General features: G+C 55.8%; 1 protein-coding gene across 3 annotated transcripts in view; it reads left to right on the plus strand.

The window, feature by feature from the left end:
• The window catches only part of LINGO1 (leucine rich repeat and Ig domain containing 1), an 80,784-nt gene that overhangs the window by 45,685 nt on the left and 11,893 nt on the right, over nucleotides 1-23,206 (plus strand). Inside the window, exons 1-2 of one of the 3 annotated variants that reach the window (XM_060154665.1) lie at nucleotides 17,079-17,572; nucleotides 22,590-22,849. The exons of 1 other annotated variant lie outside the window; for it this stretch is intronic. Coding sequence is in view for 1 of the 2 variants with exons in the window: in XM_060154655.1 (XP_060010638.1) it covers nucleotides 17,567-17,572 (6 nt within the window). In the remaining variant the exon portion in view is untranslated. Of the gene's footprint in view, nucleotides 1-17,078; nucleotides 17,573-22,589; nucleotides 22,850-23,206 lie in introns of those variants that run through there. One more of the 3 variants, XM_060154655.1, reaches the window with a different exon arrangement.

Consider the following 23,206-nt stretch of genomic DNA (forward strand, 5'->3'; position numbering starts at 1 on the left):
TCCCATTAGCAGCCAGCTGGAGGGCAGGGGAAGGTTGCAGCTCGCAGAGTGAAAATGGGCATGGTTGTATGGGGGGACATTCCAGCTCTACGGGCCCAGCTGTGTGGTCTTGGACTAGTGACTTCCCTTCTTTGAGCCTCAGTTTCCCCCTCTGTAAAACAGGGTCAGTAATGTATCTGCCTCATAGGTTCATTGCATGTGAAATGTCTAGCACAGTGCCTGGCATGCAGCAAGGGCTCCTTAAGTGCTGACTCTATGGTTAGTGTTAGTATTGTAATTATTGTTGTATCTGGGTGATCTTGGGCCTCAGTCTCCTCATCTGTAAAATGGGCTTAATGATGCTACTGAGGGCCCCAGCTGCCCACCTGATGCCAAAGTCATCCCCATTTACTACCCTTCTCCCGCAGCTGCTGTATGACTGCCCGGTCTTTCCTAGATTCCCATAGAACAGAGCCCAGAGAGGGGGAGGAAAGAAGGAGACAAGGAAATAGATATCTTACCGTCCATCCATCAGTTAGCAATGGTGGCATCAGTTTTCATGAGAAGGGGAATCTGCAAAGTAGTCAAAAAAAATATTTTCTCTTTGACTCCAGCAGCCCAGCTGTTCTCTTTCAGGAAAAGTGCTGAGGGCTGAAAATAAAATAAGGAACAATGATAGAAAGACACAAGGAAAGAAGGGAGGGAGGGGAGGGGTGGGCAAAGCAGACAGGGAAGAGAGGGCATGGGGCACAGCAGCAGAGAGGGGAGCAAGGTTTTGCCAGGGCCTTTCTCAGGCTGCCTGGGACAGCATTCAGCAAGGCTGCCATTGACCCAGTATGTGCTCTAGTGAAAGAAACCATCTGTGATCTTTAACACTGGGATTGTTTTTGTGAGTCTTCCTAGTCAATTTCAGGGAGGGGCTCGGATCCCTTTGGATTTTGGCTTTTTAGAAAAGGTTGCATCTCAGCAATGAGTTAAAACACTGCCCTCAGTGCTGGGGAGGGAGACCTTGGAGAGGAATTCCCAGGCTTCCACTCAGCCTCTGACTGTATTCTGACTCTGACCCCATGCTGGGCAGTTGTGGCCACTCCATGGGCCTTGTACAGACCCCACTCTGTCCAGCCTTCATACCTTTATACCTACTGTTCCTTCCTCCTAGAATGTCTGTGCCCCTCTCTGAAGGTCAGGATCCTACCAATCCTGAAAGACTGCCTCCTCCAGGGAAGCCACTGGGATTTCCTCCCTTCCCTGGGGTTCATCTTTCCTCCTTTCCTGCTCTGATCACTACTCATCTTGTGTCAGACCCTCCTGTGAGCTGGGCCTACCTATCCCCTGGCTTATGCTCTGGCAAACGGACTGGGACCCTTTCATCTCTGGCTTCCTAGTGCCTTCTGTCAGGGGCAGGACAGCATGGGGGCCATAGCAGGGCCTGGTCTGGGAGCCTCCAGGGGCCTTGATTCTCAGCAGGGCACTGGCCCATCCCTAGACTCCCACCAGGAAAGCTACAAGAAAAACTGTCCTCCCAGCTTCAGCATTAGCACGTATAAAATAGGCAATTAGACAAATGAATTCTAGGTCCCCTACCACACACTCAACCAGCTTAGAGCCTTCCCCGACCTCCACACTCTACAGCTGGAATGTACCCAGGGGGCCACTTACTTCTCTATGACCTTGTGTAAGTTACTGTGCTTTTCTGTGCCTGTGTTTCCTCACCTGTAAAATGGGGACGCTCATAGCACCTTCCTCATAGAGTTGTTGAGAGTATGAAATAAGTTAATGCCTAGATTACAGGAGGGCCCTGGTACCTGGCACAGAGTAAACGTTCCGGAAGCGTCAGGCATTTCTATTTTTTCCTACCATCTGTGGTGGGGCCTGCCTCTCTTCTGGGCCTAGTTTAGAGGAGCACACCCTACCTGACTGTCAGCTAATCCCAGCCCAGTCATTTGTGACTGTCAAAGTCCCCGCCCTTCCTGGGGTACTCCTGAGGACAGAGACACCTACCTCAGAGGCTCCAAGGAGGACATCGCTTATGCTGGAACCTCAGGCAGCGGGGATGCAGATGGGAGCAGAATCACAGCAGACTCAGCAGGGGGAGCTGTCTGGGCCAGGGGTTGGCCCTCAAACCTTGCCCTGAATGTGGCTTTTTCCTCTCCGCATCTGTTCCCAGGAGAGAGGGCCGGTGGCCTCTGCTCTGGTCTCCTTGGGGGTGGGGGAAGCTCCAGGTTCCTGCCTGGGCTCTACCTGCTCAGAGATTTGTGACCTATATAGGGGGCACAGAGAAAGAGGAGGGAAGGGGCACTTGGCCCTCTCAAGTGGGCTGTGAGCTGCAGCCCAGTTCCCTCAGCCCACTCCTCTTTCCCCATCCCTGCCCTGACTCAGCTCTCTTGGTTGCCATGACAGCAGGGCTCTGGGAAGCGGGACTCCGTATGGGGACACAACCAGAGTTTGCCAGCCTGTGTGCCCGGAGCGGGGAGCTTCGTGTACGTGCCCGGGTCCTCCCGCACACTGGGGTGTGGTGGGGTAGCGGTGGGGGCCATGTGTTTGGGTGGGGTCCCTGCAGGGCTGCAGGCCTGATTCACACACACATTTCCCTGACATGTAGCTAAAACACAGGCAGGAACAATCCAGGCCTTGACTGACTATGGGGGCCATAGATGTGTCCTTCCCCTCAGTGGCTGGGTGTCTGCCCCCATCACACCCCCACCAGGCTCATGCAGAGGGCCCTTCTCATATCTCTGACCCCTTCAGGAGGCAGGCAGAATAGACAGTGCAGTCCCAATTTGTAGATGGGGAAACTGAGGTCTCGTCATGCACTCGCTCATTCCCTGGACTCACCCTGGACTACCAGCCAAGCTGAGGCTCTTCTGGGGCATCCTATGACCCTGGGCTGTCTCCTCGTCCACTGGGAAGGCAGACTAATGTCCACCACAAGGGGAGAATTATCAGCAAGATGTTTAACTTTGCTTCTCTTTATTCTTCAGTTCCCAGAGCTAACTAATGGCTTAAGGAAAGCCTGCTAGCCTTTCTAATGGGGGTCTGGAGCCCGCTCTCTAGGGGGACCAGTAAGCTGTGCAGTGAGTGAAGGTGTGTCACAAAGTGAGCGAGGGTCTGAGGCAGCCGCCCTGCCTGCATTAGGGGACAACCTGCCTGGGGATGGGAGGGCACACACTGTGGGCCTGAATTTGTTCACGATGCTTCCTACACTTCAGACATTAGCTGGAATTTATCTTTAACCGTGGGATGTGCAGGTACCCCCGCCACCCCAAAACACACCTCCTGCATGTTAACTAAATGTGAAGCTGTCCCTGCCAAGTTCAAGAGTGGAGAGAGAGCTGGGCACTGGTGGAATGAGTGGTGATGAGTTCCACCTCTCCACTTCTGCTTGGGCTGCCTCTGGGGAGAGAGACAGTGAGAAGGAGTGGGCCTCGGGCTCAGCCCTCCGCTCCACCCCATTCTCCCAACCCCATTGTGTGCCCTGGGACCCTCCCTGGCCCCTGCTTCCTGGGCTGGGATGTATGGAGTCTTTGCAAGCTGACTGGCCAGGGCTCCCCCCTCCCAGACCCCTCAGCCCCCTGAGTCGAGGAGTGGATGGGTGGTCTTCTCTACCCTGCTCTCTTTGGGGGAGGAAGGAGGCTCCCAGACAAGCCAGTTTCGGGGGTGTGCATGTGGGAGGAGCGTCTGGGTGTGCGGAGGCGGGGGTCCACAAGTCTGTGAGTCACTGAAATTTCCTGAGGGCACACCAGACCTCTCTTCCCACTTGCCTGATGAGCCACCACGACAATGCAGGTATTTATGGCTGGTTTTCGCACCCCAGCAGGTGGTGTGAGCACACTGCATCTGAGTGTATGAGTCCATGTTTTGGTTCAGGGTGGGGGGCCCCCATTATTTGGGGCCTTCCAGATCTTTGCACCTCAGGCTGCCAGCCTGAGCCACATCATTTGCCCCACGGGGAAGTTTCCATTTGGGGTTCCTCCTTCCACCCCCAAACCTCTGTGACTATCACCAGGGCCAGACCTGGCTGTTAGTCCTGGCTCCACTGACTAGGACAAGTCACCTCACTTTTCTGAGCCTCAGTTTTCTTGTCTGTGAAATGGGCACAGTAACGCCCTCTGCACGTGTTGCTTGAAGGGAGTGAGGGAACCAGCCCAATGCTGTGTCCATCAGCTTCAGGGGTGACCAGTGAGAAGTCAGCCAGGGCTCAGCCTGCCCCTGGCTCAACCCTGCTTTGGGACCCATTTCCTGTCATCTCAGGGGCACATGTGCTAGGTTCTTTCTTGCCCTCCTGGTATCACTCATACTTCTATCAGTGCCAACCTCATTTCCCAGGTTATAGAAATGCCACAAGTAGGTGGTAGGCCCAGAAGGAGCAGGTAGATACTCAGGTCTGCCCTTGGGACTCCTGGAACCAGGGTACCTCCCTCACCCACCTGCCCTCCAGGCTCTGGTCAGCCAGTTGTGGGAGGTGGGCTTCTAGGACAACATGGGCAGAGAAGGGATAGAGAGGGAAGGCCTCCAGGTATAGACCACAATTGCTGCTCCTCTCCACACAGCTGGAAGCCCTGAATGAGGGCTTGGGTTTTCTGTCTGTGGACTGATGGAGCTAAGAGAATGGGGGAGATGCAGAAAAGTCCTGCTCAGGACACCTAACCCTGACACACACAACAGCGAGGACACATCACGTTTAACAGTGATACACACAGAGTAGATCTGCAATACAACACCATTATCATAAAAAACCATAACACAACAACCTGAATACACACACAAAGCAGACATCCCTGCACCAGCTAGACTCATGGTCACGACAGTGCACCCTCTTGAGGGCTGACTATGTGCTGGGCCCTGTTCCCGGGGACCTGAATAGATTATGTCATTTAATCCTCACGACACTTTGGAGCAGGTTAAGGGACTTGCCTAAGTGCTCTGCCCAGAGGGTTCCATGTTCCAGAACGTTCTCCCCCTCATTACACCCACCCATTTCCCTGTTTGCAGATATATCATCCCCCTGCCCAGTCCCATACTAGAGGGAGAAAGGATAGGAGGGCAAAAATCCCAGGCGTCCTGCCTGGGGGTGGCACCAGACTGTCAGGAGGGATGCCCTGGTTTCCCACATCCCTACCTGAGATTTTCCTCTGACTTGCTGCCTCTGGGCCAGAGCTGTGGCTCCTCTCAAGGTAGAAACCCTAAACCATTGAGCTTGGGGTGGGCCCTCCTGGGATGGGCCCTCCCTGACACTGGGGCTATGCCTGGCGGGACGGCACACTCAAGAATGGCAGGAAAGGAGGTGCAGGCCCACGAAGCCAGAAGGAGCCCTGAGGGAGTGCCGCAGACCTGAGGCTCCTGGGCCTTCCTCCCTGTGTGCCCACCCTCCACATTCCCCCATGAGCCTCTCCTTCCCTCTGTGTAGGCTGACTATTGCTGACGGTCTGCAGTCCTTATCAAGGGCTGACCTAGCTAAGGGAGGAGAGAAGGTCCTTCTCGCCTTTGAGGGTTGCCTCAGCCCCCAGTCCTACCAGGGCCCTGTGTTTCCCCTGACCCCCTGGACAGCCCTGCTTTCCCACCTGGTCCAGCCCAGGCAGCCTTCCTGCTCTCCACTCCTCAGCTCCCAGCACCATCCAGGAGGCCTGGTCAGATCCACTTGTCACTGGCCCAGGGGTCTGGCCTGCCTTTCTTTCCCCTGACCCTTTGAGAGAAGGAGGGTAAGCCAGAGAGATGGAGGGAGAGACAGACCCTCAAGGGGTCAAGGAGGGGCTGATGCTGGTCTCGGGGCCATGAGGGTCTGTGGGCTGACCTGAGCGGCCCACAGTACACACCAGCCAGTGGCCACACCGCTGCACCGTCTACATGCTCCCCCCGTTTAGTTTGGTGCAGACTTTGCAACCAGACAGATATGTTCCAGCTCCCCCCACATCTGACTTATGATCTTGGGCAAAAGATGTCCCCTCTCAGGTTGGAGGTGGGGGGAGATGTCCTTAGGTCCCAGGTGAGCACCCAGCCCCAAGAGCCGTCCCTCCAAAATGCCTCCATCCCTCTCTGACCGGGCCACCTGGCTGTCACTGCAGGCAGCTACCTCAGCTGCCCCCACCCCGCTGGGCAGGTGATAGATAGGCAGGTGCTGAGGGCTGGGAGTCCTTAGGCAGGAAGGGCGCTCCTGGGAATGCCACACCACAGTGGCTGTCAGAGTGCGCTCATCCCAACAGTCACGGCACAATGCCCAGCGCCCAGTGTGACAGTGTGAGTCTCCCACTTCCTCCCAGGGCTGAGTCCAACAGGTGTGGGGAGAGGCAGGAGGCCCCAGCTTCAGGCATCAGCACTGACTTGCTGTGTGACCTGGGGCAGCGATGATGCCTCTCTGTGCATCTGCAAAACAGGCTGCAGTGGGACAGACCAAGCCTGTACAAGATAAGATAAGGGGTACAGAGAGGACCCCTGGAGGAGAGGCCCAGCCCGAAGCATAGCTGATAGAAACTCTCAGGATTCCCTTCTTTCTTCTGGAAGAAGGAAACCACTGACAGAACGAACGCTCTCATGGGGGTATTTCAGGACTGGGGAGCGGAACCCATCTGTTGCCCGAAGCCAAGCCCAGTTGTCACCCCCTTCTGCTCCCTGTGTGGCCTCAGGCCGGTTATGGAGGGCGATCTGGCTGCCTCTCCAGGGCACCTTCCCTAGTCCCCAGGGCACCTTCCCTAGTCCCCTCCTCTTGTCTTGCGTGGCCCTCGGCCGCTGAGCACACCATGGGCACCCAAGTGCCCCAATCAGGCTGCCTGGCTGCACCTCCTGGAAGAAAGCATCTTAGAGACTACAGACCCCCAGCCTGAGAGACAGCGAGGTTCAAGCTCTTCATCATCAAGGAGGCAAAATGCTAGCGTTCCCAACCATCACTCCTACCCCTCCCCACTCCCCCTGAGGCCTCTCTGTTGGCAGCTCTAGCTCTAGAGCACCCCCTCCATCTTCTTCCTCTCTTCCCCTGGGGTGAGGGTGCCCTGTGTGAGGTGGAGCCTGGGGTGGGCCAAGACCTGGCAGCTGGACACCTTCCCCCTCCTCGGCTGCCCCCCCCTTCCTCCTAATGTCCCAGACTCAGGCTTAAATGAAGCGTAAACAGAGCCTGGCAGAGGGAAGCCTCATTAGGCCTGATCTAATTAGAAGCCCCCTGTGAGATTGGGGGTGGATGTGGGAGGTAGAGGAGTGTCCTATGCACAAGGGCTTATGTGCACCCAGAGTATCACATACATATGCTCCTAGGACCCCCTCCACAATCCTCCGTGATAGGCATGGCTATACCCAGGTAGCATGGATGGAAATTGGCTCAGAGGGTGGGTGACTTACCCAAGGTCACACAGCTGGCAGGTGGCTTTCCTGTGATGTGCACCCTGTGTGTCTAGCCTCAGCATCCGGTTTTTCCCAGCACCCAGTTGGCCTAAGCACATCCGACTGGGCAGGCCTCAGAGTTTTTCTGGCTCCTTGTCCTCTGTGACAGGTTTGTCCAGCCTCTGCTTGCACGCTGCAGTGATGGGGAGCTCATGGCCCGTTTTGGGCTCTTTATGTCTGTGGACCTCCTCTCTCTCCCAGCACCACCGGACTCCACAGTGGGTCAGGATGTTGAAGGGGGGCAGGGAGGGGGGCAGCCAGTCTCTCTGCCTCTCTCCACACCCACCCTCATGCATCTCCCTCTGCAATCAGGGAGGGTGTGGGGGGACCCCACGCAACACCAAGCAGCGGGCTGCCCCTTCGTTAGTCTTAGCGAACAAGCTGTTTATGGGTGTCACACGATACCTGCTTTCTTCTTTATAACTTCAATAATTTATGGGTATATTAGTGGCCAGGCGGCTGCCCTGGGTCCCAGCCAGACTGGACGGGGAGATGCAGCCGGGTGCCTCTGCCGATATTTACTCTCTCCCACTATCAGTTAGTATGGAGCGCTCCTTCATTTTTGCACATAATTACATACGCCGTTATGGTTCGAACTCCCCTGCTCTTAAGCCTTCTGGAGAGGGGCCCTGCCTGCCCAACAGGGCTGAGCTGGCGTGGGAACCCAGCTGGTTAGAGAACCCAGCAGGCAGACACTCTCCCTACTTGGGAGAGAGATGGTGGCAGCCTCAGCCCCACACCCGCTTCTCAGCTGAGTTGGAACCATCTTGGTCATTGCTGGCCTTCCTTGGGGTCTGCTGTCTCTCCCCACCGTCCCAGGGCCTTTGCACCTGCTGTTTTCCTTGCTTGGAGTACCATCCCCCACCTTCCGTCTTCTGGTTGACTCCTACTCACCCTTTGGATTTCAGCTCAGCCATCACCAGCTCCTGGTTGTCTATCCTGCCTGCCCAGTGCCTGCTGTGTGTGTGCACGAGCCCCCATGCTTCCCTTGCCTCAGCCTAGATCACGCTGCGCTGAGTCTTGTGCATGAGACCATAGGCTCTTTGGGGCACAGAGAAAGCTGTAGTGAATGTTTGTCGAGGGTATGAATGGGAGAAGGGATGGATGAATGCTTCCACCTGCTTCACCATTAATGAGCTCACTGGAGCACCTCCCCCTCCCCCTCCTCCAGGAAACCTGACCTGATTGCTCCAGCCACACACATCTTTCTCTCCTCCCAACTCCTCCAGACCTTCCTGGTCTGAGCTGGGATCCCCAGAGGGCAACAAGGCCTGGGCCCTCCATCTCTGCCCCTAGCACCAAACAGAGGGCAGGTCAGGGCAGAGGGAGGACAAATCCTGACAATCTCAGCTCTGCTGTGCCACCTGGGGAAGTTGCTCACCCTCCCTGATTTTGTTTCCTCATTGGTTATGTGGGGATAATAACAGTTCCTACTTACTGGGTTGTGGTTGAGGCTTACATGAGATAATTTAGAAAAAGCACCTAATACAGGGCCCAGCATGTTGTAGGTGCTCAAGCAATAGTCCTTCACCTTAACTATTGTTTGTGAACTGAGTCAATGCAAAACTGAACTGAGGGCTTCCCTGGTGGCGCAGTGGTTGAGAGTCCGCCTGCCGATGCAGGGGACACGAGTTCGTGCCCCGGTCCGGGAAGATCCCACATGCCGCGGAGCGGCTAGGCCCGTGAGCCATGGCCGCTGAGCCTGCGCGTCCGGAGCCTGTGCTCAGCAACGGGAGGGGCCACAACAGTGAGAGGCCCGCGTACCGCAAAAAAAAAAAAAAAAATAATTGAACTGAACTGCATTGTGTTGAATTTAGCCATCTTATTCACAACTTCTCTTGTCCACACCTCCTTGATTTTAGTCTCCCCTACTATGTAGCTGGCCCCAGGCTTGGCTTATGGGGGGGGGGGGCTCTGCAAATATTCCAAATTGATTAATCAAGACTTTCCCAGCATCTCAATCCACACCTAGGAAGGGGGAAGGGGAAAGGGAGAAGGGGGGCAAGTCTCTCCCATGCTACAGAAGAATAGACCGAGACCAGGGTGGTAATGTGGCCTCCCCCAAGTTAGCAATAAAGTGAGGAACCAAGCCGTGGCCTCCCACTGCACTCCAGGAAAATATTCCTGGAGATCCTGTGCCTCAGTTTACCCCTCTGTAAGAAGAGAGAATAATAGAATGGACCCCATGGGGTTGTTGAAAGTATTAAATGAGTGACTTAAAACCACTGTGCATGCTCATGGTAAACACTCTGGAGTATGGGGTTCAGGATAAGCCCAACTCTACCACCCTCCCTTCCTCTGTCCCCAGAGGTAACACTCCCCTGGAATCAGAGTTGATCATCTCAGGCATGTTTGTATGCTTTTCTTATATATGCAGATGTCCATTCGTAATTTACAGAGTTTGGGGCTTATTTTAAAACCTTATATAAATGGTACCGTCTTTGTTTTTTTCCCTCAACTTTGTGTTTGTGAGAGAACCCACACTGACATGTGTGGCTCCGGCTAGTCCATTTTCATCGCTGCGTAGTATTCCACTGCGTGGTTATACCACATTCTGTTTATGCCTTCTCCCCATGATGGGCACTTAGGGCATTTCCAATTTTTCACTAATATAAACACTACCCCTGGGAACATTCCTGTGCTTGTCTTCTGTGGACGTGCTTCTCCAGGGTGTATACCCAGGAGGATATTGTTGGGTCATAGAGTGTGCATCTCCTCAGCTTTACCAGATAACCACCTAGTTGCTGTGTCATTCCTCACCCTGACAGGCAGCAGGCACTTTTCCTGCATTCTCTGAATGCCCCCAGCCATACTGGGAGGAAGGAATTTTTATGCCCATTTTACAGATGAAGCATGTATTAGTTATCTATTGCTGCATAACAAATCATCCCAGAACATAGTGGCTTACAACAACAAATATTTATTATCTCACAGTTTCTGTAGGTCAGGAATCTGGGTGAGCCTTAGTTGGGTGCCTCTGGCTCAAGGTGTCTCACGAGGATACAATCAAGACGTCCACCAGAGCATCAGTCATCTCACGGCTGGACTTGGGGAGGGTCTACTTTCATGCTTGCTTGTGTGGCTATTGGCAGGTCTCAGGCCCTCGTGGAGTGTTGGTTAGAGACATCAGTTCCTTTCCATTCAGGCTTCTCAACAGGACAGCTAATAACATGGCAGCTGGCCTCTGTCATAGTGAATAAGCAAGTGATGGAGAGAGGGTGCCCAAGATGGAAGCCACAGTCTTTTTGTAACCTAATCTCAGAAGTGATATCCCATCACTTCTGCCATATTCTGTTCACTAGAATTGGGTCAATTAGTCCAGACCACAATCAAGGGGAGGAGATTACACAAGGAGGGTAAATACCAGAAGGCAGGGACCATTTGTGGCCATCTTCGGGGCTGCCTATCACAGGGCAGCTGAGGCTCAGAGAGGTGAAGTGGCTTGCCCAGTGTCATGCAGAGGTTAGAGACAAAGCCAGGACTGGAACTCGAGACTGCTTGGCTCTAGGGCTGGACGTCTTCCAAGCTGCCTTGCTGCCTTTGGCTCAAGTTAATAACAGGTTCCGACTTAATAAACAAGTCTCCTACACAACAGAACTCAAGACAAGTGCTTAATAAATGGATTTGTTAATAGTGCTGTCTGTTTACACACATTAGCTCAAGTTCCCCCTGACGTGATCTGTGGGGACAGCCGAGCCCAAACTCTTGGGAGAAGTCGCTCTGCCAAGCCTGGAGTCCAGATTCCCAAGGAGCCAGGGAGTGTCCCTTTATACAAACTACTTTTTACATTTGCTGTTTTGTTTTTGCTCTCAATTTAATCATTTGGATATTGTGTGTGTGTGTGTGCACGTGTGTGTGTGTGCACGTGTGTGCGTGTTTAATGGCGTGCACGCTTCCCTGTGTTCTTAAGGAGAGCTAACTTCAAGGTCAGGAACATCAGTGATTCCCCTGGAGGGACTTCAGGGTGGGCAGGGCAGATGAGCCCCTTCACTGACTGGCCCCAGGCAAATTTCCTGCTTCTCAGCCATTGTGGATGCAGCAACCAGGCACCAAGCTCAGCACACGGAGTAGGGGCCACCCCCAGGACCTCATCTCTCTGCGGGCTTCTGCCTTGGGTCCTCCAGGAGCCTTTTGGCCTCCCCCAGTTCTCAGTACAATTCCAAGTAGTGGAGGCTGCTACCTACATTGTTTCCAGATAAGTGAACATCACGGATGCTGGAACATTTCCAGTGGAGGCGTGGGTGATCGAGGCCCCCAAGATGAGGGGAGGTGAGAGCTGGGGATTCAAGAGTATCCCTGCTCACCCCACCCCACCCCGCCATGCCCTGGTTCCCTTCTCCAGAGGAGCCCATTGGTCCTTCCTGATGAATGGATCTCAGTTGAGTTTAATTTGCACACAGCAGACTCTGGAATCTGGGCTTCGGGCTCTCTGAGGAAACTGGAGGAGACACAAGAACAGTCCCTGCCTTCAGGGTGTTCCTGGTTCTTAGAGAATGAGGAACTTGGTCCAGGCTTCTCCTGATGGGAATGCTGAAAGGCAGCTTAGGGTAGACCCCTGTCTTTACAGAGGAGGGGCTGCAGGGTCAGAGGGCAGTGAGCAACCATAACAGTAAGTATAATAACCATAAAAATACCTACATTTATCAAGCACCTACTGTGTGCCAGGCCCAGCATCAAGTACTAGATATACATTTTGGTCCTTCGTATCCACAGTTTCCACATCCACAGATTCAGAGGGCCGGCTTTAAGGGACTTGAGCATCTGTGGATTTTGGTATCTGTGGGGGGTCCTGGAGGGATGACTGTACCTTGTCATGAGATCCTCACACCAGCCCCATGAAATGCGTTCTACTGATATTCCCATCTTACAGAGGAGGAAACTGAGGCTTAGAGAGGTGCCCAAGGATGCAAAGGCCAGCTCAAGAGCAGGAGACTGAGGTGCTTCGAGCAGGCTTCTGGAGGGAGGGGGCCACATAGCACCCTGCGTTGGAAGGGGAGTGGGTGAAAGGATTCAAGGAAGTGGGTCTAGGGTCTTAAAGCTGTTAATGATAAATAAGACATGGCTGAAGTGGGGGCTGCCAGGGAAGAGGATGCCCAAGGAAGTGAGGGTGGGCTCTTCACACCCCTGCCCTTAGAGTCTTGGCCTCAGCCTGTACCCACAGTGGGTGTCCCTCCATGTCAACCAGCACATCTCCACATCCAGCTGGGCCAGCCACTGTGCAAATAGGTCTCCTTCAGCTGACCCCTGGCACCCCTCCCTGTACCAGCTGCCCCATGAAGGATGTGGCAGACCAAGAGCTAGGGTGCACCTGGACAAATGACCTTGAGTAAGTCCTTTCCCTTTTAGGTACCTCAGGCAGACCCTCTGTAACATGCCTGGGTGGGACCCTGGAGTCCCTGAGTCCCTTCTGGCTCTTAGAGAAGGACTTCAGAGGGAGCAGGAAGGCCTTAAGCCTGGCCACAGCTCCAGGCCTACCTCCTAGAGGGGACTTTCCTGCCGGCCCCCTCGGGTGTCCCCCCATCCCTTGCCCCCTCCACAGCTGCACCAGCACGGGGCTCTGACCTATGGATTTTCTGCCACTTCCTGATCCACTTCACTCCAGCCTGAGTCTTTAGGACTTTATTATACCGGCAGCCTCAGCATCCCCAACATGGAGGCTGTGAGAGCTATGCAGGGCTTCTCCAGTGGCTCCCGGAGGCTATAGGACCTCCAGCTTCTGGGCTTCAGCCTTCTAGGGACTCAGGGTCTTTCAAAGAGCCCCCTCTTGCGGCTTCATCCTATTCTCCCCATAGAACCCTGAACTTAGAGACCCCCCAGGCCAACTCCTTATTGTGTAACTGGGGAAACTTTCACCGGGGGGGGCAGTGACTCCCCCCAAGATGACACAGCAAATGAATGAGTGCTCAGAATCAAATGTGTGGCATAAAGTGGGACATGGGTTCCACCTGCCCCACAGAGACCTCCAGCTGGATGCCAGCTCCAACCCACTTCCCCAGCCCTGCTCCATGCCCAGGGCCACTTGCCCAGCCCCCACCTGCCTCCCTGGCTCCAGGTCTCCGTTTTTCTTGCTAATTAGAGGTCTCAGTAATGACTCCACTGTCCCAGCCATTTTAGAGCTGTCATTAATTTCAAGTGCCTTCAGAAATAATCATCACTGTAAAACCCTGAGAACTGCTGGGATGCAAGCGGGCAGGACCAGCACAAAGCAGGCATGCATGCAGGCCTGTGTGTGCCACCCATTCCTTCCTGTGCCACAGGGGACTAGGCCCTGCCTCCTCAGTCTCCCACAGTGGGGGAGAGCAGGGCTTGTGCTCTGATACCAGACACACACAGAGCTTCTAAGCCCAGCTCTACCTCTTTCACAGAGTAAACTTGAGCAAGTCATCAGCCCTCCCAGAGCCTCAGTTTTTTCATCTGTACAATGGGGATAGCAATCTCAATCTTGAATTGGGATGAAGTATGTAAAGTATAGCTTAGACCCTGGCTTACAGTAGGAGACAAATAAATGTTGGAGGGTCCTGCCCCTCCTCCACAGTCCCCTGACAAACCCATTCCCAGCTTCTCTGCTTTGTTGTGAGCACTCAGGCTGTAGCAGACTGACTCCTTGCAGCCACTAATTCCCGCTTCACTGGGACTTGCTGAGTTTTCACCCTGAAGCCAGGAACATGCTGTCTCAGGCCTGCTCTCGGGAGCTCCTAGTCTGAGGACAGAGAGGGAGGAGACTGGGCCCTTGCCTCTAAGGGCATTTCAGCCTGAGGAGGAGAGATAGGAATAGATGCAAATGGTCTTAGTTTGGTCTTGAAGCACAGGTGGGAACCAGGGAGAGGACAGGCCGAGCAGGTGGACCAGTAAGGATAAAGGCCTGGAGGTGTGGGTGAACATTCTTCAGCTGAAGCTCCAGGGTTATGATCTCCAGGTTGTGCCAGTGAAATCTTGGACTGGGCCATTCTGATGTTCCATACTCTTCATGGCCCTGGGATCCCTGAGAGGGCTGTGTTGGGGACCGCCCCACCAGACAGGAGTGGAAAGATACCTGTCCCCAGTGACACCCTCCCCCTTTCATGGGGTCTCTGGTGACAAGGCCAGGGACCTGCACTCTCACCAGGCCCAGGCTGGACCCTCAAAAAGACCTTTTCTCCAAATTCTTCCCTCCCCCAAGCCTTCCCTTCCCCATTGTTCCCATTGGTGAAATAAGACAGGGAATGCTGGGAGGGGTCATTTCTTTTAGAGAAACGGAAGGGGAAATGGCTTGGATACTGTTCACATGGAGAACTAAGACTCTGGGGCAATTCCTCCCAGACACACAGCTCTTTGGTCATCCCTGCTGCCTCCAAGGTGCAGAGGGACAACTGTGGGCCCCAGAAGACCTCACCTCAGGACGCCAACTTCCTCAGCCAGCATCTGGGGGTTGGGGGTGGGAGCAGTGGGCTCTCCCCCATTTCTCCGTCGAGATCACTGAGGCAGGGAGCAGGTGAGTCGGGGGCGGAGATACGCCGTGGCCGTGCAGTGTCTGCGTCAGCCGCCGCACCAGGAATAGCCCCCGCCCCCGCCGCCGCCCCGCAGCGGGTCTGCTCGCCCGCCGGGTGCCTGGCGGAGCCTTTACGCAGGAGCGAGAGAGCGTCTATTCCTGTCTGGCTGGTGGGAGGAGGCGGCGCGGGAGGGAGGGAGCTCACGGGTAACTCACAAACAGCCGGGGTGGGGGAGCTGGGCAGCCTGGGATGGGGGTCCAGGCGGCACAGGGTTGAGGGGCCGGGGAACCGCCTGCGCTGGGCTATTGAAGCGAAGGGGACTCCTGTGTCGCCTTCTCTCTTCCCCTCCCAGCTTTTATAAGTCCCTCTGCCAAGCCTGCCCCCTGCTGGAATTGGCCCTGGAAGGCGATTCAAATACCCTTTCCAGGCTTTACTAGCTGTTTAACCACAGGGAAGTCACAGAACCTCTCTGAGCCTGGGGTTCCTTCTCTCTGTCACAGGGGGAGCAACAGTGCCTTCTCCCAGGGTCGCTGGAGGATGAATGTAGAGTGCACAGCACAGCATCCTCACTTACTAGGAGGGGGCTCCAGCTAGGCCTAGGATGAGGATGGACATAGGAGACAGGAGATGGTTCTCCAGGCATGACTGTTCAGAGCTGTGGTGTGGCTGTGAGACTGAGAAGTACGCAAACTCTGTCGAGCTAGAACAGAAGGTCTGTGCAACTCTTTGGGCTGTGTGTGAGGCTGAACAGTGGAGAAGTAAGATGGTGCTGGGGCGGGGGTGAGGGGGGAACTGGCGGCCCCACCATGCTAGCCAGGTAACTGCAGTGAATGTCAGACAGGCTCCATGGGGGTCAGGGCACTGGGAGCAGGATTCCCCATTTCTTCCCCAGAGGCTGAAGGGCTTTGGGCCAGTCTCCTCCCCCACGTCTGTGCCCCCCAGCCTCAGTTTCCTTTTCTGCCTGCCGGGACCCCTACCCCTAATGTGCTCATGTGATGCACTCCCAACAGTGGAGAAGGGGCGGGCATGCTGGGTGGTGTCAGCATTGATGGTTATTCTAATCAAACTAGCTTAGTGTTAAAGGGCATCTGGCTTCAAGGAGATGGAAGGGGGTGTACAGTGGAAGGAGGTGAGGTCCCAAGGGTCGTAGCCCACTCTGCAGGCTTTGCCAAGAGACCTCCACCAGTCGAATCTCTGTATCTGCAGGTCAAGGAGGATGTGGATCTGAGGAGAGGTCCCATTCCTTGGGCCTATCTGAGTATGTGCCTCAACTCAGGATCCCCTGGACCCTTGGGGAGCCGAGTCCGGAGGCTCTGCGTTGCCCTCTGCTGGTCTCTGGGTGCAGTGCCCGCGGCCAGAGCTGGCCAGAACGGCCTGCTGCCCTCTGCTGGACAGGAAGCCAGGCTGGGCGGGGACCCAGGCTGCAAAAGAGGGCGCAAGACCACGCTTGGGGTAGAGCCGCGGGGCTGGCGCGCCTTCTTCGGCGTGCCCCGGAGCTTCCCTCTCTACCTGCCAAGCTCCAAGGCCGCCAGGATGTGGGCCCTCCAGGGATTCGCAGACAATTCCGAGAAGAGAGGACAAGGCGCTTGACCGCGGCTCCAGGCCTCACCCTTCCCACGCCGTCCTCCAAACAACCCTGGTCGGTGGGGAGCCTTGCCGGTTCACGTGCGTGTGTCGGTCCACATGGCAGTGTGCAATGACCCCAGTTAACACGTGTGAACACACGCGCTCACATGTGCACGCAAGTGGCCACACGCGAGGGTGGGCACACAGCCCCAGGGAGGACCGCAGACCGGACTCCCCGCGGCCGCGCTGGCCTGGGACTCGGAGGAGCGCGGTCGTGTGCGGGGCTGGAGCTCAGAGGCTCCGGCCCCCGCGCAAGGCTGGCACGCCCCTAGCCCGCTCCCCTTTGTCAGTTTCGCTGCCCCATCAGTGCAGGGCGGTGGTTGGGGCGCTCCTCCCTCTCCGCCCCCTTCGCTGAAAGGAGCCGAGTCCTCCACCTTACTCCCCCCCCCCACCCTCGGTTTTGCGGCCGCGCCTTCTCCTCCCCCGCCCGGCTCCCGCCGCTAGCTCGCTCGCTCTCTCTCTCGCTCCCTCCCTCCTCCCTCCCTGGCTCGCTCCTCGCGCTCCCTCCCCGCGCCGCGGCAGAGCGCGGAGCCCGGGCGGGAGTCGGCGCGGGAGCCGGAGCGGGCGGCCGGCCGGCGACAGCACAGGCGGCGGCGGCGGGTCCCGGTCCCGGCCCCGGCCCCGGAGCGCGCGGAGTCCCCACCCGCGCCGCTCCGGCTCCTCTCCCGACGCGGGGCTCCGAGCAGCATGCGCGGCCGCTGCCCGCCGGCCTCAGCCCTGGCCCCGGCCCCGCTGCGGAGCGCGCCCGGCCTCGACCCCGGCCCCAGTGGCAGAGGCGGCGGCGGCGGCGGCTCCAGGCTGGCCCGGGGCACAGAACGAGGCTCGTAGAGCCCGCGTCGCCAGTCCTGAGCGCACCCGCCCCTCCGCCCGCCGGGGCCCCGGCCTCCCGCCTCCCCACTCCCCGGCCCTTGCCCCGGCCCCGGCTCCGGCTTGGCTCCTGCCCGCGTGGGGCAGACAGACGGACGGCTAGCCCCGCGAGGGCGAGCGGACTGCCGGGCGGAGGTGTCGGACAAGGAGGAGGAGACGAAGGAGGGGGCTGGGCAGGGGCTGGGCAGGGGCTGGGGCCCTGGCGGGGGAGACATGCGATTGGTGACCGAGCGGAGCGGACGGACAGCGCGCCCGAAATGCAGGTGAGCCCGGCGGCCGCGGCCCAGCCCCGAGTGGGCAGCCCCACGGCGAGCGCCCCTGGGGGCCGCCGTCGGCCCGGGCTGTGCCCATCTTGGGGCTGTGGGGCACCCCAGCGTCACCCAAACCCGCTTTGGGGGTCACAGATCTGATCGCCCCCCCAGCGAAGCCTCAGAAATGAAGATTTCTTCTTTCCCGCCCCTCCCACCCAACAAATTCCAGGTTGTCTAGCTGGGACCCCCCTGAGCTGGGGAGGGGGTCACAGTCCTGCTCGTCCTCTGTCCCACCTCCCATTCTGAGCACTGGTCACCCTGAAGGGTAAGCCCCCTGCTCAGCACTGGGTGGTTGCCTCTCTCCATAGACCCCAGACACCCCCAGGCAGCCCTAGCCTGCACCAGGCACCCCCAAGCCGGTGGATGCAGGCACGGGGCTGGGCGCCTCCTGACTCGCCTAACAAGGGGCAGCCCCTTTCCAGCTCCTGCCCAGTGAGGGGGAGGAAAGGGGAAATAGGGGCTAGGAGAGTGGAGGAGAGGGAGTTGGGGTGGAGGAGGACCCAGGAACCACTGGGGGCCCTCCCCTTCGTCTTCAGCCCAGGCTTCTCACTTCCCCCTGCCCCACTTTTCATTCCGAAGCAGAGCTGGTGGGAGGTAGGAACCGGCTGAGAAGAAGAGGTCTCCTTCTCGGCCCCCCACCTCTGCAAGGTGGGCTGTGGGCTTCCTGCTCCCCCAGGCACCTCCAGGTGGATCCCACTTTGAGGAGGGGTGGGGCCAGGCCCAGTGGGCAGTCCCCTCCTGTCTCTTGCCCTGGGTCCCAGCCCAGCTCCATCCAGCCCTGGTTGTGCCGGCATCGGCATCTCCTCTTTGTTCTCAGAGGTCCTGGGGTCGGGCTGGGGGAGTTGGGGCATCTGGGAGGATGGCAACAGCTCTGCCCTGGTGGGGTGGGAGTGCAGGAAGCCCGGAGGTGGGGGCAGCACCATCTGGGCAAGACTCTTTCCTGCCAGCCCAGCCCTCCCTCCATCCTCTGCTCGGCTTGGGCAGCTGGAGGGTGCGCAGTCCAACCTGGCCCGCGGCTCCGGCTCTGGCTCAGCCCTGCTGGTCGTTATGCCAATGGCTCCAGCACCAGTGCCTCCCATGCCCAGGGAGCAATGAGCCGGGGCATTGAGGCGGCGGAGAGCCTGGGGCTTCCGCACATCCAGCAAGGAGTGCTGTGAGGGAAGGGAGGGTCAGCTGCTCCCAGACCCTTTGTCCTTGTGTGGGCCAGGAGGGGCTCAGAGTCCTCACACCTCTGGGAAGATGCCAGCGCCTGGTCTGCTGGGACAGCTTGCCTGCCCTTCCTGCTTTCTCCCCATGGCCTGAGGCAGGAGACAGGGGATTAGGTGACAGAAGGGAGAGGCCAAGAAGTCCTCGGAACCCAGATAGGGGCTCCCGACAGCACCCAGCTGCCCCTCCTGGAGGGAGGCTTAGCAAAGGCGAGGGCGGGCCCCCTGTGGTATTCTTGTCTCTGCCCCTTTTCCCACTCCCTGCCAGTTTATGTGTGAGATGGGCCTTCGGTAGGGCTTGGTCAAGGCTGCAGTGCTCCCCAGTGCCTGGAGTTAGAGTGGGTACCGAATCCAAGGGGCCAGGTTTGGGGGGATGGGTGGGTGCTCAAGGCTAAGGTATCATGGCTTGTGGGCTGAGGGCATTGTAGAGACCACTCTACCCCTTGCAGTAGTCTTCTTCCTAGGGATCAGTTCCCCTATCCCCTGCCCTGGAGCACCCATTTTTCCTATACTAGATATTATTTTCTAAAACCCAGAATTCCGGGGGGATATCAAAAAGAAAAGAAAAAAAAGTCTTGCGAGGGTTGGTCAGCATAAAGCCAGACAGGATCCCTGGTACCAGCGATGGCTCATCTGGTACTGCTCTCCACGTGCCACCACAGCAAATGGTGAGAGGATCATGATTGGGTCCGGAGGGTGGGAGAAATGCATTCCTGCTGAGAGATGAAGCAGTGCAGTGGTTTGCACAGGGTCCCATGGAGGCATGAGGCAGTGTGTCAGGTGGAGAGATGAGGAAGTGGGTCCTGTGGGACTAGGGAAGGGCCAGGGAGGGGAGGCTGTAGGTGGTGGTGGTTTCAGAGTGAGAGCCTTGGTTTTGCTGGCTGGGGGTCTCTTGGTCTAGCTGTGAGAAGACCTACCCAGAAGGTCTTCTCTTCTCCTGGCCACTCCTCTAGGAAGCCTCCCTGACTGCTCCATGTCACTCACCCTCCTCCTCCATGCAGCTACGGTGCCTGGTTTGCACCTAATATTGTACCAGCCAATTCATTCATGCATTTATTCTACACATGCTGGCTGAGCTGCCTGCTCTGCTCTGGGCTAGGCCCTCCCATGGCCCCCATGGATTGCCTTGAACACCCGGGGCGATCGTGGACCCATCCCCTGGGCTCCCTTGCCTGGCCTTGGGGATAGGAAAGATGCTGGGAGGCACCAGGGAGCATCTGATTCTGGTAGCAAAAACTACCTGGGAGGAACACAGTGTCTTCAGCCTGCAATGGATGGACAGAGGTAGGTGGTGTCAAGGATGCCCCAGGCAGGGGTTGGGGAGAGCAAAGGCAGGGTATTCAGTAGCACACACTGGTACTCAGAGAAGAATGGGATTTGCTCCTGGGGGCTGCGGCAGTCAGGAGTCCTCCAGGAAGAGAGAGAGACTGGGTATCTCTTGAGGCAGTAAAAGATTTGGCAGAGACACAGAAAGCAGGATTCCAGAATCAGCGACGGTTATTTTGTAGAAAGACAGTGGGAAGGCAAGTTCATTTCCAAATGCATTTGAGGGATGCTGACCTTCATTTATGTGTTGAATGAATGAATGAATGAATATCCTTGGGCTCTGTGGACCCAGTAGAGCTGTTCTGACAACAGTTCCCTCCTCCTGTGTTCAGTTCCTTTAGTGTCATTTTATAGTGAGGTTGTTGAGTGTGGTACCTGGAGCCAGATGCCTGGGTTCAAATCTCAGCTCCACACTGCCTAGCTCTGTGACTGTGGGCAAGTAACTTAATCTTTTGGGCCTCAGTCTCCTTATCCGTAAAGTGAGGATAACAGAGGGCCATTATGAAGACTAAGTGTGTTCATGTATGCAAGGCAGTTAGAACAGTGCCTGGTACACAGTAAACTCTGCAGAACTGCTGGCTACTCATAGTTTGTATCAGTGATGTGCTCTCAATCTTAGCCTTGTAGGTGGTACAGAGATTTGATTTTATAGCTGAGAAAACTGAGAGCCAGAGAGGTAGAACAACTTGCCCAAAGACCCCAGCTTACAAGCATGGGGCTCAGTCTAGAATGCCTTCTTCCCGAGCTCTGGTCTGCGACTCTTGCTCACCAATCCAGGCATGGTCTGTTAATTAATTAATGTAGTTAGTATTACTACTACTACGACTACTAATATAATGAACACCATGACCCTACTCCCTAAGCTGAACACTAGCACTTTAATAATGATATGCATCTTCCCATGTGTTTCTTCTCACCCCATCCTTTGGCAGCCACTACCCTAAATTATCCATTTAGTATTCCCTTGCCTTTTAAAAATCACATTTTAATATAGAGAAATTGTTCAGTTTTAGTTAGTTTTGAACTTTGTAAAAGGAACATGAAACCGTGCAGTCCTCTGGAATTTGCCTTTTTTCTTCAATACCGTATGCCTAAGTTTCATCTATATTGTTACAAATAATGATAAATGTAGTTCATTCATTTTCACTGATGCATAATGTTCTGTTGTTTGAACATAAACAGTGTATTTATTCTTCTATTAATGGGCATGTGAGTTGTTTCCCTTTTTACTCTTACAAACAGTGCTGCGGTGAACTTTCTTGTCCCTTCCCCTAAGACAACAGGCAGAGCGTCTCTGGGGCACACAGCTAGGAGCGGAATTGCCGTAGGTCATATTCATATTCAGCTTTACTAGGAAATGTGCCACAGTGTTTTCCAAATTGGTTGGACTGTTTATGCTTCCCCCAGCAGGAGATGAGTATCCCCATTATTCCCCACCCGCACCTACACTCGGTATGCTCAGACATCTTGACTTTTAATGATTGAATGAGTGTAAAATGATCTTATATTACGGCCTTGATTTGCATATCTGAAATTCACAGTTTCTGGTGTATGGAAAGGGGGTTGAGATAGGCAGCAGCAGCCAGTGTGTAATGGGTGCTCACTAAGCAGTCATTCCCTTTGCACCTCAGTTTCCCCAGGTGTTGAGGTGCTGTCTGTATAAACCCTGGGCAAGCGGGTCAGGGATAGGCAAGAGCAGTCAGGGAGTTCTCCCCAATGAAGTGGGAATGAAGGAGGAGCAAGGAGAGCTTAAGTCCCTGCACACTTAGAGCCAAAGGAATCCTAGTGGCTCTGTGTTCACCCACAGGATGGGCAGGGGTGGCCCTAGCTTGGGAGGTAGAAGGAGACTTTGCTTCATTATTTTAATAATGCACAGCCCCCGATAAACCCCTGGCACCTGGTGTGGGGCTTGGCCTTAGTGAGTGCTAAGAGTGTGGTGACCTGAGGAATGAACAATGATGAACATACGTATGTTCGCTCCTCCTTCTTTCCCACCTCCTTGGGGAGTCCTCCCTGATTTCCCTTGCCCACTGAGCAAGTGAGGGATGGCTGAGCAAGGCGCCTCCTGGGCATTTGCAAGGCCCTCAAGCCCCTGCCTAACCCTCAGGGGCTGAGAAACCTGGTGCTGGCAAGCTAATCTGGAGCGGCTCCCTCTGCCAGCCTGGAGCACCAGCAATTGATTCTACAGCGCTTTCCCCGCCCGGGCCTGGGCCCCTGGAGCTGGTTAGAGATGAGCGACGGGGCTGGCGGAATAATTATGCCTATTTCATGTGACACCCAAATTGATTGCCGCCAGGGTGACATTACCAGGGCATTGTTCCTTGTATCCAACCTCTTATTACGTGTTATTAGGGTGTGTGGTGTGTGTGTGTTTTTCTATTTTTTCCCATTTCAGGGAATTAATCTCTCTCTGCCACCTCCTCTGCTTCCCTCTGCAGAGAACCGGCTCGTGGCTCCAGGAGCGGGTGGGGGCCCGGCCAGCATGCTTCCTCTGTCTGGCCCAGCACAGGGTTGCAGATGCAGTTGGGGGGCTGGCCATGTCAACTCCCTTTACTGGGGTGCAAGATGGGAGTATCTCAGAGCTAAGAGGGGCCGCTGAGGTGTGGACCCAGCAGAGGAGTCTTCCTGCAGTGTCCCTGATCCACGGTCTCTGCTTGCATACCTCTCATGACAGCCTGCTCACTCATTATCTACCAAGGTACATCTTCTATCCTGAGCCGTCTGGTCTTCTATTTGATTCCTCGTACTGAACTGAATAGGCCTCCTCTATGACTCCGCACATGGCTCTTTGGTTCTACCCTGTGGGCGTGCACTTGGACCCTTTATACCCTCTGCCTTGGGACACACCTTAGAGATTTGCAGAGATGCCAGGACCGTCCCAAGTTTGGGCTTCTCGTGAATGCACAGTCAGGTGATGGCATCAGTTGTGCCTGAGCAGAACACACCACCTGTATGTGTCTGACCAGAGGGGTTCGTCACCTCTTGATACTGAGCGTAGTATACATACCAGGTTGGAAAAAATGGGCTTTGGCAAGAGATTGGCCAAGATTCAGCT

Source organism: Lagenorhynchus albirostris, chromosome 1, assembly GCF_949774975.1.
Source record: "Lagenorhynchus albirostris chromosome 1, mLagAlb1.1, whole genome shotgun sequence".
Taxonomy (NCBI): Eukaryota; Metazoa; Chordata; class Mammalia; order Artiodactyla; family Delphinidae; genus Lagenorhynchus; species Lagenorhynchus albirostris.